The 18,425-nt window shown below is 39.7% G+C and overlaps 1 protein-coding gene across 2 annotated transcripts in view; it reads right to left on the bottom strand.

Annotated features, from left to right (window-relative positions):
* Positions 1–18,425, bottom strand: part of il1rapl2 (interleukin 1 receptor accessory protein-like 2) — a 355,386-nt gene that overhangs the window by 14,022 nt on the left and 322,939 nt on the right. For both annotated transcript variants that reach the window (XM_020634405.3, XM_020634407.3), the window contains exons 8-9: positions 15,937–16,069; positions 10,129–10,274 (exon numbers count right to left, since the gene is read on the bottom strand). In XM_020634405.3, the coding sequence (XP_020490061.1) occupies positions 10,129–10,274; positions 15,937–16,069 (279 nt within the window). The remainder of the gene's footprint in view (positions 1–10,128; positions 10,275–15,936; positions 16,070–18,425) is intronic.

Below are 18,425 nucleotides of genomic sequence, written 5' to 3'. Positions count from 1 at the left end.
GGAGGAGTAACAGTGATCACTCCTTTTTTAATTCTAGATGATGTATATATATATTGTTTGTTTTAATCACAGGTGTTTTGTACGGAGACATATTGCATTTAAAAGAGGAAAACAAATCCTCCTGGTTTCTTGTTACTAAGAGTTAACAAGAAAAGATAACATTACGGTATAAAGAATAAAAAGATACTCAAGGGTTAATGAATTTTGCATCGCAGCGGGCAGAGGTGGGAGGAAAATCCCAAAGATAAGGATGACATTCGTTATTGATTCGATTCTGTTTTATTTCCATCTTGGTTTGAGGCAACGGGAAATATTAGTGTCTTTGAGTAATATAGATGATTTTCTCATGAGCTTGTCGACTTTGCGCAGGCATCTGAAGTCTTTCAGGTCGTTCAGATGGAAAGCACACGCTGACCTCTTTGACACAGAGTTATTCCTTCAGGGTCTGTTAAAGAGATACGGTATGCTTCCCAGATATAAAGTCATGCATCTGAAATGCATTTATGCTGGCTATGTGGTGTTACATGATATTTTCTCGTTGTGAGATCTGTAACACACAATAACAAGAAACCAGGCAGAATTCCCCCCATATGAATTCAATATGCTTCTGAATTTTTAAGAATGAGGCATACAGTATATACAGAAGCCTCTGAGCATCTGAGCCTCTGCATCACATTATTCCTAACTTTGCTATGTTGTCGTTTTCGCCATTGTCTAACTTTGAATTATTGGAGCCCTGAAAGATTTTTACTGTTTCAATTCTGGTTCACTGAAGAGCCCTATGTTACATCAGAAAAATCCACCAATCACTTAATCAATAAATCAATCAATCATTTGACAATTGACTATTTAATATTTAGTTCTAATTCATTCTCCAAAGTGTTTGTCTAAGACTCTTTTTTTTTCTGCCTTTGTTCAGTTGTAAAGTGTTTCTGGGTAGAACCGGGCCATCGGGCACTCGGGTAAAAAGGGGGGCACAAAGAGCATCACAGCTCCCGTGAGACTGATTATTTTTTAATAAACATTTGTCTCAGTCAAATAATGTGCCATGATGACAGCCTGAATGTTGTGACATGATGAGTGAAAAGGTGAGCTGACATGTCAGCTCTTTGTTGCGAGCAAACCCGATTATATTCTGCATGTCATTGAGCACTTCTGTAATATACTGCTTCCTTCTTATAATTAAAAAAATATCCAACAGGTTTATATTTTATTCTTTACATCTAATCAGGCTTTGTTTGCGTTCAGTTTTCTTCTTCTTGATATCGTGAGTTTCTGCCTTCATTCTTTAAGTTTGATATGTTTTCTCTGATCTTTAAAAGCCTTCTTTTTGGTATTTGTGGATCACATCAGCATCATTCTTTATATAACCCCTGCATTGAATCTTTTAGTTTTTATTTGTCCAAATGGGGGGGAGACTTCAGAGAACAATAACACTGTAAGGCACGTAATACAAATATTATGATATAAATCAATCCAATCTGAGGTTATTTTGATGTATTTTGTGTCAAATTTTATATTTTTGGCTTAATGTTAGATTTCTTCAAATCTTTTTCTAGCATTTATTTGAATATTTTTCACATTGTTATATCTTATTTTTCCTCAAAGCCATGTATTTGAATGTTCATTATGTTATAATTTCTTCATTTTTAACTCTGTAAAGCACACTGAACTGATTTTTTTATGAAAAATGCTCTATAAATAAACTTGCATTGCCCATCTTTTAAACTTAGAACACCTTCAATATGAATTTGTCCCTTACCATGTAGTAAATAAAAAGACATTATGTTTTATCACTTTGTCAAAATGTTACACTTCTGATGACTAATTTTCTCATACTTGCTGTTAAGCAGCTGGAAATAGGTCTTGAAAAACACCTGAGATCTTCTTTTTTTCTGATTGTATCCAGTAAGAAAAAAAAAGGGTTGGGGTTAGACAAAAGGTCTGATTGAAGGTGATGCTGTTGCTTTCATCATTCTTCCAACGCATCTCTCTTTCAATGTCATTGAACCTTATAGTGTGTTTGATGTTTCTATGTTTCACCAGTAGATGTCTCTCCAGCTCCACTCTTACTTTCTACACTCACGTATACGCAGAGGCACTTTATAGTAGAGAGAGTTGGAGAAAAATAGTGAAATTTAACTAATTGCCAAATATTTGCTCTCCAGTGAAATGAACTCAGATTGCTTCCATTAGTAATGAGACCCATTTAGAAACTGACGCCTCTATCTCCTCCATCCATCCCTCTCTCTTCCCATAAGTTTAACATGGTCCTTCCTCTGTTTTCCTCTAATCACTCTCTATCAATTCATTCTCAAACTGTGGTACGTTGGATCCCTCTTGTGGTACCCTGGAAGTCTCAGATTTGTCGTTTTAAATTAAGACGTACAAATCAAATGGTTGGCCAGCAAATCTGTGATGGTCAAGCAATGGAAGCAGGTTACATTTTTTTGTATTTGTGGCTCCGAACGGGAATTATTAGAGTGTAAAGTGTGTCAGATTCGTCGAGCAGCACAGCAGAAACTGAAGTCAACGACATATGACTAGGACATCCAGTTTGGATTCTTTTGGAGAGACACAAAGACTGAGCACATGTGTGGTGTGCGGTCAATAATAAATAAAATGCATATCAGGAATAAAATGGCCTCCTGTGTAAACTGTATATGTAGTGAAATAGCCTTACGCTACTGTAGTTCAATGATGGCCATAATGGTGGCCAAACATTTTCTGTGGTGGTTCTCATCGGTAATGTTTGAGAACAACTGTTCTATATCATCCCCCCCAACTGCCTTTCTTCACTTGGCACTGTCTCCTGAAGTCAATGCTCAGGACAATAGGAGGAGAGTTGAACATTAAACATTAAGCATGCTTTTAACTGAGGTGTGAAAATAGTGTGGTGGTTGTCTTTATACGTTGTTGTTTTTGGAGGGAGGGCTGGGCATGATGAATGGATTTCAATAACAGTTTCACACAGATAATGCTGTTATGTCCTCTTTTCTCTACAAGTTAGTAACCCTGCCACTAACCCAATGATTTCCAAAGCCCTGTATCTGTTCATTTCCTTCCAGAGGCTGCAGAAGAAGAAGTGCATTTAGCATCTGTTGCCAAAGCAGTTTGTCAAATAACATTCATGACCATGATATAATAAAGCCTGGGAGCTTTCGCCAAACACACCATCTGTCTCATCTGTATATTTGGAACCACCATGAGATGCTCAAATGCTTTAACATGCAGCTCTTTCTGAGGTTATTAGAGGCTCAAGAAGTCCCAACCACACTCTGGTATTGAAAACCTGTATTTCCCTTCAAATTCTAGTTAACACAGAATCTTAATTGTATTCAGAGAATATATTCCATTTTAGTCACTTAATATAGACATATTAAAAGTCTTTCTGACACATCTGTGCTTTTCTTTTTCTCTGTTTCTGCCTTTGATTAGAAGCTTTTCTCATAAAGACTCAGGGCCTGATTCACTAAGTATTAATTGTGGCCTCAAATAGCTCCAAATATTTCACATCATCTGCTCACGCTATCTGCCCCCTCTCAAGGTCTAAGGCTGCGTTCAGGCTGCAAGCCGTAATGCTCAATTCTGCTGTTTTGGTTTGACTGTTCACATTGCTTTCTAGATGTGGTCTGTATCAGACTCCTGTGGGAATCCACAAATGAACGTTTTATAAAAGTGGCTTATATCTGAGTCACACAGGTGAAAAAACAAACGGATTCAGGTTACTTTTGGCTGCAGTGTGAACCCAGAGAGACCGTGAGGCGTGTCAAGAATAAGCGCAGCTCAAGTTGACTGTCTGAACAAGCTTGCAGGTGATGCCTCATTTATGTCATTCATATTTGTAGACTTATACAGACAATTTGTTTTTAATTCATACAGAGGAGGATTTGTTTTCCTGATCACTAGAAAGTTTGAGCGTAACATCTCTTATAAATACTACGGCACAGTGACCACTGAGTCTCAATGGACGCTTATTGCTCCACTCTGTGCTTGTCTGTTAGTGTTTGTGAATTTGCAATGTGGCTGATGTGCTGACGGGTCAGTTTTCTTTTTTTTTTTTTTTTAAGACTTATTTTTGGGCTTTTTATGCCTTTAATGGAGAGATAGGACAGTGGATAGAGTCGGAAATCAGGGAGAGAGAGAGAGCGGGGAATTACATGCGGGAAAGAAGCCACAGGTCGGATGTGAACCCGGGCCGCCCGCTTGAGACTACAGCCTCCATACATGGGGCGCGCACTAACCATTGCGCCACCAGCGCCCCAACAGGGGTCAATCCCGCGAGGGGAAAACATGCTACACACACATAGGCACAAACAGGATCCTAAAGTATGAACATGCACTATGTCAAAGTGAGGGGGCTGCGAGCGTTCCTGAGCTGGTGTAAGAGGGGGTTTGGTGCCTCGCTCAAGGGCACCTTGGCAGTGCCCAGGAAGTGAACTGGCACCTCTCCAGCTACGAGTCCAGTTTCCATTCTTGAAATGGCAACCCTCCAGTTCTCTACGGACTGACCTTCTGCCTTAAGACTGCAAACAGCCACATCTGTCTGCTCCGCACCACAGGTAAGGCAGCATTTTACCCTTTGCGTGTGTTTTGTGAATTAGACGGACTCTTTTTGACTGATTTGCTTAGGTTTGGCCATGCAATCCTTTTTGTGAATCAGGCCACTATTCTGTCATTCATTTTGTGTCTCTGGTTAAATATACAACACTCATATGACCTATGTCTTATCATTAGTTCATGTGCCTTCCTATAATCACAACATGTAGTAGCTGTAGTTCCAACAAACCAAAACCAGAAGAGAAGATTTATAGACCAAAATACCTCAAAGTAGCTGTGTTGGTGTCCACGGCCGTTTAAATATACTTGTGACTACTGGAAAACACAATTCACCTAAGCTTACTTATCCTGGCACAGTGAAGCAAATGCAAAACGCAAGAAGAAGAATTCACTTTGCACACAAGCGGTTCAAGAGTCTGAGAGAGCGAGAACTCATTTCAGTATAACTTCAGCCGTCATTATCACAGGGGACACTGTGAGTGGTTATCTGTACAGGCCACTTACAAAGCTACACTAGGGAGGAGTAAAGATTGGGTCCACACCTTGGAGAGACTGATGCATTTACACCTTTTCAACATCTGGCTAAAATCCATCTTAAACCTCCTCCTGAGGTAGGTTGAGCAATTGTATTGATCAGTGCTTCTTGGGTGCATTTACACTTGGCTATTTTTTTATATGGGATGGCTTAACCAAAGTGTAAATGGGGCTCAAAAAGAATGAGTTACAGCGGAGTATGTGTCTCTCTAGAGTGCCCCTCTATCCATCTGGACGTCATTTTCTCAGAATCCCTCCTCTCTCCTTTCAGCTCTTTCAATCTGTCTCTGTACCTGCATTTTTCTTTCCAGTAAGACTGTCATCATGGTGGCTGAAGGCAGCTCTTTCTGCTCTGCCAGTTACAATAGGTGCATGTGTTTGGTGTGTGTCTTTGGTTGAGTTGCGAATGTGCGACACAGATGCATCAATCCATAACCTTGGGTCATCGCGGGGTGAGAGCACACCCTAATTCAATCACACACAGTGCATGTAATCAAGCTTTGATAACTTGTGCATGAAGTCAAGCTTACCTAACATGTGAAACTTGTGCTTTGTTTAGGTTTCCGGTTATGTTCAGACGCCCAAATGTGACCTTAATAGCCAGAAGGCCTCAGGCCAGGAGACACTGCTACAGTCAGCTGGCTGGATAATCCTGAACTTTTACCAAAGTAGTCAATGAATTACAAATGACTCTTATAGCAATTCATGTTTTAAGGTTACTAGTCACTATGTGGTTAGTCCAGTTGCAGTTTAGTTCAGCTCTGCAAATAACTGAAACCATACAAGCAAAAGAAAGAAAAAAAAAAAACATTAAAGTAGTGGACCATGAAAAATCTAAGGTAAAGGACCATTTTGTAAGATATATACTGAACTAAATCATTAAATGACCTCACTATATCACCAGACATTAAGGAAACATGCTGTGTTGAAGTTCTGGTTTCTCTGACAACAATGCAGCAGTCTGTATGTCCTCCTTCTAACTTTAGATTCTGGTCCTGAATGGTCTGTTTTTGTTTGGACCAGAGAAGGTAGGCCGTTTTAAGGCACCTCCATACAGCTGTTTTGGACACTCTCAGTTTGCCAGGCAAACGGCAAACTGAGGGGTGTTGCAGTGATGGAAGCGAGCAAGAGAACTGGTTCAGATAGAAGTGATTCTACCCGACCTAAAAAGCCTCGGCAAGATCCACGAGAAGAAACGTGCTCAAACTAGGAAGAATATTGGAGATGCTTTTGAAAAATGGAGAGAGGTCAGAACGCGGAAAGGTTTACAGACCGATGCAGAGCTGGATAAACACTGAAGCTTCGACATGGCAATATTAAATGAGCTCATTTAGTGATCGTGTGTGTATCCATTCACTGGCTGCACCTGCAACTTGTGTTGTTAATCAGACAAGACAAATTGGGAGCGTTCATTTAAAGACTATAACTTTAGTTTTTGGAACCAGCACAGTGCTCTGCGATAGACTTTGTTTGGCAAAGTTTACAGCGACAGAAATCAGCATGCTAACTTATGTTCATTTTCTGCTTGTTATAAAAAGCAGCTTCCAGTTGATACCTGCATGACAAATGCAGACACAGTGAAATAAATGTGTATGCATCAGATCTACATGGTGCCTACACACACAATTCTTAAACTTTTTTATTTTAACCATGTTTACACATTTTCTATTGATCCGAGCTCACATGCATACCAAACCATGGGGTGGCGGTGATAACAGATAAACTGTGATCCATTGCACCACTGCTGCACACGCATGAGCAGATTATGCTGGGCTACAGCATCTCTGTCTTTGCTTTAGTATAAAGCTTTGCACAGGGATTCATACAGAGTACCCTGGATTTGTTGAGATAATTACAGTGTTAAGTATTGAAGACCCCCCACAGCTTCCACCCTGACCCCTCTGGAAGTGCATGACTGTGTGATGCCATGTGTGCGTGCTTGTGGCCTGCGAGAATCCCTAGGGTGCTAGTTAAGTATAGTAAGATAGATTTGACACCCAAGGCATTCAGCACAAGTCAGACAGGGACTTGTCCTGCTCTCTACCTCCTGAGATGTCTCTCTTTTCTCTTTTTTCCTTCACTTAGTCTCTTCCAATTGTCTAGCACACCCCTCGCCTTCCCCATCTTTATCTCTCTATGTGCATCATTATTTCTCTCTTGTTCTTCATTTGCCTGCCTTGTTCTGCCTCCCACTGTCTCTGTGCATGTTTATCTCTTTCCATATTGCCCAATTCTTCCTGTCGCTGCGTCCCTCAATTACATACATTTGTTTCATATAAAGAGCATTCATGCAGCCTTTCTTTTCCCAAAGATTTGATGAAACAGAGACAATTCATCTCTTCCTCCTGCACCATTTAGCTATTTTCTGTATTGGCATTTCTCTCTGTTTTACTATTCACTGAGTCAGAGGCCACAACCCCAAGAAAGAAACCTAGAGAGACAGGCCTGTTCTCTCTGTTCATCAGATGAGCGGCAAGATAACAGAGCTGCTGCAAATGTTTCTACAAAGGGATCTCTGCCCTCATGCAGTTTTCAGCTGAATATTTATAGAGGCAACTATGAGAGATTTTCTTTTTTCTATTTTGTCTCCATCCGTCGAGCTCAGAATCTTTGCCGCGGTAAATCTTCCACAAACTTTGTGGAGATTAAGTGACAAACAAACAGAGTGTTGTGGCTATAAAATCTTATTCTTTTGCAGTTTCTTCTGCCATATCTCCGTCTTTAGGATTTTTAAAAGAATAACTGTTTGAGACACAATGCCCCTTTTTTGGATTTGAATCTCAAACTTGTTAAATAGTTAACTATTTCAAGCTCCTGTGGGGAACTTTCAGTTTTTGTCAATTCTGGCGCCCCCTGTGGACAGCATAGTACCCAAATTCTCTTTACTGATCATGTCCTGTACATTTTTAAGAAGTCTTTTAACGAAAACACTCAAACATATCACTCACTATGAAATCGTTTCTGTAAAATGTTAAAAGTCTCTTTCTTCACTGAACTCTTTGACATCAACCCTGCTGCAGAAAATTCAGGCAATACAAACATTAGATTAGAATTGCCAGTATTCTTCCTGATGGTCTAGTGTGCTTTAGTAGCTCAAAAAGAGGCAACAGTGCTAATCTCAGTCTGTTCCATGACCAGTTTAAAACTCCTCACAGGAGCTTTAATGTAAACTGTGTATTACAGTGCTGAGGAACCATTAAAACAGTGTTATTCCTGCTAAAATAAAAAGTGAAATAAAAGATTGATATTGTGGGAAAAGGCTGTTTTTTACTGCCAAGGTGATTAAATAACTTTCATATTGTTGCACTAAATATAGAGCGACCAGCAGGGGGTTAGTGTAGCTTTTCTTTTCATTACCCTTCATGCTGTACCGATCAAAGTGTCTCCAAATCAGACTTTACTGTTCACAGTTTGTAAACTACACTTCACACTCTTTTTTCTGTTTCTTAACGACACATGTATGCATGCTCAGCACTTTTATACCTTCTTTGCCATGAGGTGTTTGCTTGTGCACTGCATGTAGATGTAGAAATGTAAATTTGATCTAAGGGCTCACTTAACCAATAACCAGCAACTACTTTTACAAAAGGCAAGAGAGTGAGCTGTCCACTCACTTTTTATTTAACATTCTGGTGAACAACATTGTATGACATCGAGATATTGTTTTCAATTATGTACTACTCCACTGTCCAGCAGGTGGCAGAGTTGTAGAAGAAGCTTCGGTATGTAGTTGGAGGCCGTATTTTTCCAGTTCCGTAGAAGCACACGCATGGTGCTGACATGTCAACAGTTTGAATATTCTGTCAGCCCTGCATGTGGAGTAATAAAGTGTGGTTTTCTACTCCTAAACTAGGTTACAGTCCGACAGGTGGAACATTTACAACAAAGTACAAGTGCTGCATTTGGGGCTAATGTTTGGCTTGAAGCAGGGTTTTAGCAGTTGCGATTCTAGAGTCTGTTGGGGCCCAAGACAAAGATTCACAGGGGCCCCCTGCAATGGCGACTCTGACTCCTGGTGGTGTGCACTCGACTTGGTTATGGCCAGTGGAACAGACACATTTGGCTGCTCAGCTAACAAATGCACTAATGTTAAACTTCACAGAAAAAACATCATAATGTAATGCAGAAGTTATGTTATTCAAGTGTCTCTCCCCCATAGTTAAGGCTGGACTAGCAGCATTCAGTTATTTACTAATATATTCAATCATCATCATCTGCTCCATACCACTTTCCTCTGTCTTTTTGTTTTTACTCCCACAAGGAAAATTCCTCTTCACTTTCCGACCATCACTTTCATTGTCCTCCTCAGGTTTTCAAACCAATAATGCATGCTTCGCTTAGCCGTACAAAGTCAGAAGGGGCCCCCTTAGGGGGGCTACTGTCATTGCAAACTTTACACATTTTGAACCACTGCTGTAGTTGAAGGTTTGTCCGCCCTCAGGGGCCCCCTACAGGCCTTGGGCCCCAAGCAGTTGCCTGCCTTGCCTGCTGATAAGCAGCGCCTCTGGGTTTTAGACTAACTGAGCCCTTGCCTCTCCTGCATTCCATTACTGACTTGCTGGTTTGGCAAATCAAAAACTGTATATGAATTATTGGTTTCTCAATTCTGTATTCTGTTCTCTCTATTTTGGGTAATGTAATTTAAAATATATTGCAGTAACCGTGATGTCTTAAAATAATTTGCTATGTTGCGCTGCATTATCTTCCCCTTTACACACGAAGCTACTAAAAGGGATGACACAGGGCTCCTTTCTAGGCTGCATCAACCTTATCCCGTCCTACCTACAGCCCATTATTGTAAATTGTTTTTTACTTGGCTGCTAACTTTGGGTCATATTCATGTTGTTCATTATGTTGGTGACTAGTTCTAGGGAATAAAAAACAGATTCTGAACCATACTGTCCTGTTTATTTAATAAGCTTTTTACTTGAAAGCAGTTTTAAATATTAAATCTTGCATATTTTCTTTTGTTTGAATCAACATGACTTAAACTAGAGGAGGAGAAGGAATGGGGAAAACAAGCAAGAGATCTACCTTTTTTCTGCAGGATAGCACTCCCGCTGCGCTTCCCTATGTGGTTCTCCACATAGCAGGTGTAGTTTGCCAGGTCCGTCTCCTCAACAGCATCAAACGTTAAGGATAGCTGCACCTCCTTCTCCCCTAAATGCTCCCTCAAAATCCTAGACAAACATAAAAAGAGGATACAGCAGTTAAAGTCAGTCAGATGGCTCATCCCCTCTCCTGAAATGTACAAAAGGAGAAATAACGCAAAGGCTACATATGTGTTGTCCTTCAAACATAATTAGAGGTCAAAAAGAAAGAGGAATGACAGAGAGAGAAGTAAGTGCTTCATTTTTTAAGAGACCTCACGATACATGTATTCTAAATATGCAAATCGTTTTTTAGAATAAAAGAGGACAAGGGAGGAAGAGGAGAACTGAGGAGTGGAGGCGTATGAGTTATAGAGCAGATGAAAAAGGAAAGAGGGAGCAAGGCTGCATGTGTAGAAAACATTGGCAACAGCTGGAAATAAGCCTTTCCCCTTATGGTGAGGTCACACTCCACAAAAAGCCTGCAAGGAGGAGGAGGAGGAGTGGGAGACTCAACTGATGTTTGGGTCACGGCATGCACCCTTATGCCTGATTTAAGGTCGGATGCGGCCACATCCAGGGGGATCTGAGATCAGCACAAATGTGCTGATGTTTGCAGATTCAACGGAGTCAGCTTCAGTTGTCCAGTTGAATCAGAGGTCAGAGAATTTCTCTAACTCTTCTAAACCAATCAGAGTCTAATGTATCTTTTAGCATGTTTCAATCATGCCAGTGTATTTAGAAGTAAATTTAAAACATAGAATATTACAGTAGATTCAGAGACTCATCACGGAAAACACAAACACTACAAAGCTTTTAAAAGATTCAACAAGAAATAAAAATAACAACAATTAATCATGAGAGGGAAAGAGAGAGATGATGAGAGAGATGATGCGAAAAAGTCAAATAAACTGAAATGTGATAAATTATAAAACAATGAATTACAGTTAAAAAACTATTAAAGGCAATAGAATATAATATGATTATTAAAATGTTTATAGATAATATATTTTTAATAATAAACAAAGAAAAAGCCAGAACAATTAGATATTTTTTTTTGCGTTAAAAGGAAATTTAAATAATGCAAGCTCCTCTGGATGGAATTACTGGAAATTTGGAGACAATGCTGATAGCATCATCATGATACATCATGCATACTACTAACACATATACACATGTAGGCAACAAAGATTCTGACACAGTTGGCAGGGGCATGTCCAGAAGGGTGGCAAGGGATTACATTGGCCCCCCTTGAATTCTGATTGACCACCCCAGGTGCCACCCCAAAATCTAAATCTATGATTAGCTCTTTGCCCAATCAGAGGCGGATCTTAAGTTCAAATCTACTATTCTGGCTGTTTTTAACAGGCCAACAGGCCACTGTCTAACTTGCGAAGGACTTACTTGCCAGAAAATGTATTTTGGCAGGTAAGACAATGTACACATGAATATTGATTTTGAGTCCCTAAAGAATCAAGCTAAGAACATGTATATGTTGCATATGTTGTATTAGTTACTTACTAGTAACCACTACCATGAAACATCATGCCAACCCCTCAGTGCCCCAAGTCTGTACATGCCCCTGACAGTTGGGTTAAATGTACATACAATGCGGGCTTCAACTTTTTGTCTGCATCAAAATCAAAATAGGCATATCATTTTCCTGAAAACAATGACGTTTCAACATCCTTATTGAACATTTTGACAAAACAGTTAGTGATTTAAGACAAAAAAGTGCAGTCAGAGATAAGATTATGTTTTCAGGAATATTATTTCTGCAGTTTACCACTGGGTTCATCCTGCCAGCTTTAGCCTTCACTTCTGTGACTCTTTTCTGTTTTTGAACTTAAGCATTTTGTTTTGATAACAGAGATAGACACTTGTCTGCAATATGTAGGAACGGAAAGGGCCGCTGTGGCTCAATTGGAAGAGTTGGTTGTCTGTCAACTGGAATGTCGGAGGTTCGTTCCCCAGCTCCTGCAGCCACCCATGTCCCATGTGTCCTTGGGCAAGACACTTAACCCCAAGTGTCTGCAGCTGCTTCGTTGGCAGCGTATGAATTTGTATGAATGGGATTAGTTACTTCTGATGGTCACTTTACACAGCAGCCTCTGCCATCAGTGTGTGAATGTGTAGGTGTGATCCGCGGTGTAAAAGCACTGTGAGTAGTCAGAAGACTATAAAAGCGCTATACAAGCTCAAGTCCAAGATGTGTTAAATATAAGGTTGTGCAAATTGGTGCATAAAAATCGAACGAAATGCATGAAAATACATTTTTGGGGGATTTAAACTTGACCAAGCTTCCAGACAGTTCATAAAAATGTAGTTAAAAATAAGAACAATTAGCAAGAGAGAGAAAGAGACATAAAAAAGGATTAAATGACAGTATAAGGAAGAAGAGATATGTTTCATTTATATGCCAATTGTAAACCAATTTGATGCTTTGAAGACACGACAACCGCATTGCCTGAATGAAAATTACTTCCTTTAATCGAAAGTTAATTGGTTATATTATTACGTCTGTTGTAATCTTTTATGCTAATTGTTGCAAAAAGCTAAAAAATACAGAAAAATAAACACGACCAGTATAATCCACACCCACTTCACGGTTTCTATTCAGCTGCAGATACAGACCATTTTTTTTGTTCAAAAGATACAAATGGTGTCGTCTCTGCACACCCCTCACACCTACTAATCACAAGCAACTCATACAACCCCACAAAGAAATAAAATAAAATAACTATCCCTTTAAAATGACGAATACAAAATAACTATCCCTTTAAAATGACGAATACAAAGAGGAGCAGGGTTACTGCTTCCAGGAGATGACTTGAGTCTTACTAAGCTGTTATATTGAGCAGCCAAACCAAACCAGCAGACAGCAGCAGGATTTTGGAAATAATGATCATATCCCCTGCAGAATCAGCGCTGGGGTCAGAAAACAGAGCAGCCAGGCTTCAGTATTTTGTTATTTTTCCTCTTGACAGCATTTGGTTTGATTTGGCTTTGGCCATAGGAGTCCAGACAGTCTGGATTCAAAAACAGTCATACCAATAGGAGTTAACAGAGGCTACCAAGAACATAGATCAGGACATGTTTAGTAGATGTTGAATTAGCAGAAAGAAACATATCAGCCACTTAGGCTTTATTATACATTTTTATAATGATCTGCTTTGTTGTTGCAGACAAAGAATAAAGGCCCTCTGCTTCTCTGTGTCAGATGTTTTAAGTGTGTCTGACACTCTGATGTCTACCAGGGAAGGGCTTTATAGCTTACTGGTAAAGGCAGTCACTTGCTTAAAGCCTCAATAAAAACATTTCACTTCCACTCTTCCATTCTACTGTAAAAATGTCTTGACATCTGCTATTTAACACACTCATTCATCTGATTTCATTGCCACTACGTAGTTAAAAAAAGCACATCTTCAGCTCATCTTCGCTTTCAAATAAAACCTATAGGTTTCAATCATGTCTACATCCGTTAATTAAAGACTTAGCATGTAATTCAAATCACGTATGCCAATTATTTTAGCCATCAACCTTTTTTCCTCAAACATATTGCTTTTTTTACTACTTAAAGGTCACATAATGTCTTCCTTTTCAACCAGTTTAAAGAAGTCTAAGATCTCCCCATAACATGTCTGTGAAGTTTCTTGTTATAAATCCACTCTGATCCTGTATTTGATCATGCCTATACACCCCTCTATTTCAGTCCTGCTCAGAACAGGCTGTTTCTGTGTCTGTAGCTTTAAATGTTAATGAGCTGTGACTAACCACGCCCCTCTGGAAGGGCTTGGGTGGCTCAAGCTTTCCCGCTCCATTCCCTATTGTTTACGGTGAGAAGTCAGGGCAGAACAAACACCTAGCTGTGAGAGGGTCATCCACCCTTTGTGATGTCACAAAGGGAAAATCTCCAAACGGCCTGTTTGAGCACACATTTTCTGGAAAGTGGAGCAGGCATTAAATGAAGAGGATGGACTTTTCTCATCAGTGTGGGGTTTGTAGACAGACTAGGGACACATATGAGTGTTGGAAAAATATGGTTAAGTCCATTTTGCATTCTATGTGACCTTTAAATCTTCCCCAGCTCTGATGAACCAACCTCAGTGTAACTGATACTGTCCTTTTCTGTCTGAATTCATACTGTATGTTAACTGAAATAAAACAGTCCAGCTGCAACTCCCACACTGCACATCTCCTAATGTGTACCTCATTTCAGTTTGGTCCTCTTCTGTGCAAAAATCACTGCAATGCAATTAAGGGATTTTATGCGTCATCATGTTTTTCTTCTACTGCTAGCATAAAATCCACTAAATCCACTGCCACTACAGCTCAGTCCACCATGACCAACTGACCCTACAAAGAGTGCAAGCAAGTTTCTAAAACCACTCTGGACTAATTCCATACAACCATAATTGTTCAGTCTTACTCCCAAGTATCAGCTTCACTTTATCACCCACTTCACAAATCACAGGATTCCTTAAAACACTGACACCTGCCTTTAATACATACGCTCACATTTACACACCTGTATCAAAAAATACATAGAATAGGGACTGGGCACCTGCGATGTCAAAAAAAGGCTGAACTTCAAGCATGCAGGAGAATAGGACATAGGGGGCAGTGTTGCCTTCAAGTGGAAATACAACAAAAGGACAGGACTTGTGTTTTGTAATTATGAACCGGTCTCTCAAGACCTCACCACAAATTCCTCATGCGTATATTTCTATATCAGTTCGCTGTGGGTATTTGCTTGTTCATGCACTAACACAGTGAGCATCTAAAGGCAAAATGTGGAAAAGAAAACCCTGAAAGTTAAGACCGTCACGCTAGTATCAGCCGGGTGTTCTCTCTATTATTAACATGCTGAGAGTGTCAACAGTACTCTCACGTACAGATAGATAAAAAATAAAATCATTTCAGGGTGTCACAGAGGCCACTATAGTTTTGGATCATATTCAAACAGATAGGGGTGTCGAGAATGGGTGGCTGATTTTGAACGTAGACAGATTAATGCGCCCCACACAGCAGGAGCCTGTCTTTTACAGTGTGATTGTTGAATTTGAAGTAGCTGTGATTGAACAGAGCGGTCCAGAGGACAGAATAATGGAGCTCTCATCAGACAGTTGTTAGTTTAAAAGAGAAGATATGATTAGTTCATGATCATACACTAATGCTCATGAAGATATGTGCAAGCTCTATCTACATGAAGTATATTATTTAATTTTCAAAGGCTACTGATAGGCTTAGTGGTTGTGTATATTTTATTACTGTTATAACTGTTTCATTCTTTTTCCTTTCCTCCCTATTTTACCTAAGACTGCACTTTGGCTGTGTCCACTCATCAACGTCCTGATTCAAATACAATTGAAGGCACATGACTGGTGTATCGTAACTGGTAACAGTAAATAGACTTATACCACAGTACATTGCTCCCAATATATAGCTGGTTGTTTTTTTACTGCCAGTTGTTTGGCTGCTTGGTGTTGTATAGGTAGCATCAGTCTCTCTCCATCCCTCTCTCTCTCTCTCTCTCTCTCTCTTGGTTGCTCAGTCACTGAATGCATAAAGATTCTTTTGAACTGAGAATGGTCCTTGTGCACCTATGTGTCGGTAATGTACGATATGACTTCTAGTGTGTCTTTTGCGTCATTTACAATAAAATCTATTGACGTTTCTTTTCCCCTGTCACCTGTAGAAAATACATTTTGTCTATAAAGTATATAACTTGAATTGACCAAGACTTATTTACCTGACTTCACTTTCTTTTATATGTCCCGCTAGTTCTTCAACAAACTTTTCTCCTTTCATCCAGTAGATGATCGGCCTTCTGTTTTCTCCACTGTAGCCAAAAAAGGCCTTGCAGTCCAGACTGAGAGGCATACCTGCAACACAAACACAACAATGTCACAATACGACAGCACATTTGTTCTTACTGTAAGGTGGCTACTGCAGAGGGGAAGACAATACGGTGAACACAGCTATACATGTACATGTTGTGACTTTTCATGGTTGATGTGAAAGATACAAGGTTAAGAACTTTTTTTGTGATCACATTATTATTTAGATTTCACTTATGACTCTCGTAACACAAATTCCATAAACAATTACAGAATCTTAAGAAGGGAGGTCAATCAAAACCAAACACCTTTTTTTTTTTTTTTTTTTTTTTTACTAATGGTGAGACCATACCCTGCCCTAGAGATAGAGCTCAAAAGATGATCTGAAGGATGTGTGTTCAGTTATTTGAAAGATGGGGAAAGAAAGAAAGAAAATAGAAGGAAGAGATAAAAAGAGATAAGTTAGATTTAGGAAGTTAACAAAGAACATTTTGGTCATGCTGGTGTGTGCCCAAGTTCAATTACTGTACATTCTGATTATGAAATACAACTTGTATACAATTGGTCTCACCAGACTGTCGTGTTGAACTTTTTAAAGACTGGATGTTATGAAGCAATATCAGCTGCTGAGAATGGTTTGCTTTATAGTCCATTTTTCTTTATTGGCTATTTTTACTTTCGGGGCTCAATGCAACAGTTTCTGTGAGTCTATATAAAATGTGACTCTTCTTTAAAGGATTTAACAGTACTAAGATCTGACAGACATACAGTGTTTGTACAGACAGTAGCCACACTTGCCTTCACACGCCCTCCTGCAAGACCTTGAAACCACCACTGTGTGATTACAGCTATCAATGGTGATGATGGGGCATTAATGAGCGTTCTAATGAGCGCTACCTCGTTAGGCAGTCAATTAGCAGATAATTATGATAGACCTCAGTTTCAACGTAATGACAATGAATACTTATGTTCTGTGCTTCGGTTGTCAGAAAAACGATTCAAGAAATGTGAACACAAATATTTGCATAAAATAAATTCACTGCTGACTTGCCAGTAGGTGTAAGGTGAGTGTGGCTGGTTGTCTGTCTCTATATGAGCCCAATGATTGACTAGCAATCAGTCCAGGGTGTACCCCGCCTCTCGTCCACTGACAGAAAGTATCGGCCTAGCCCTCAGCGACCCAGAACGGGAAAAGTGGGATAGATAATGGAGGGATGGATGAACATTCACTGCCACAGATTCGATTTTTCACAGTGACTTGAATGAATTCAATCGATTCTGTGCAAGTTTTTCCTTATCCTTGTGCAAAGAAACTTTCAAAAGGTAAAATAAACATGAGGATTTGTCTATGCAACTGTTGTTATATGGAGACAACAGATTGTTGCTTCATGTTCTGTTTCATTGCATCACTGATTCAGATTGATGAAGAAAAGTTAGAAGACTTTTGTCAGTCCTTAACCTCTATACTTTATTCATCCCTGAGGGGAAATTCTGGTTTACACTGTTAATGAGAGACATGCTTCTCACACACAATATTACACGTGACCTGTGGACATGCATTAGTGGAGAGGTGTCAGAGTGAGAGGCTGCACATGAAAGAGAGCCTGAGCAGTTGGGGGTTCGGTGAATTTCTCAAGGGCACCTCAGCAGTACTCAGCAACCAGACCAACTTCAATACTTTGATCCGTACCGAGACACCGGCAACACTCCGGTTCCCAACCCAAGTCCATACAGACTAAGTTTCTGACGCCGCTACATAGAAATGTTGAAGCTATACACAGGATTCTGTTCAGGTTTTCATTTGTAGTCAATTTGTGGTCCCAGCTTTATTAACCAAACAGGTACCAGCAGGATTTGGTGTATGCATGAGAAAAAGTCCGGGTGGACAGCAAAAAACAGTTGAAATGTATCCGCGCTAAAGACTTCCCAGCGTATTCTTGACGTATTCTTATGATGGTGTATTAGTTTTTATAAACAGATAAAAGTGACGCTAACAGTCTGTTCTAGATAAATCATTTTACACATCAGTCTGACAATGTGTCACAAAGCTAAGCAGCGTTTAGATACCCTGACAACCTGGAATGTATCATAACGGCTTGATCCGACCTCGATTCACCAAACAAACATTTTAAAAGTAGTTTTCTTCACCTCTTGATGACAGACATGACAAAGCTTGACTTCTTATTTACGAATCACAAAAGTGATGCTGTTATTTTGCTAATTTAATTCCTGTAAATTGCAAAATCAAAAGAAAATCTGTTTCTGTTTTTGGGCTCAAACCGCTGGAGTTAGCTCGAGTGAAGCCGCTGTATAATTTATACTCCTAAATTGAAGCCCAACAGATGGATGGGCACTACTTTAGGATGTTATAGACCAAGAAATGACTGGGATTATGTTACAG

This window comes from Labrus bergylta, chromosome 9, assembly GCF_963930695.1.
Source record: "Labrus bergylta chromosome 9, fLabBer1.1, whole genome shotgun sequence".
NCBI classification, from domain to species: Eukaryota; Metazoa; Chordata; class Actinopteri; order Labriformes; family Labridae; genus Labrus; species Labrus bergylta.
Note: the sequence above shows the minus strand (reverse complement) of the source record. Positions and strands in the feature narration are given on the sequence as shown.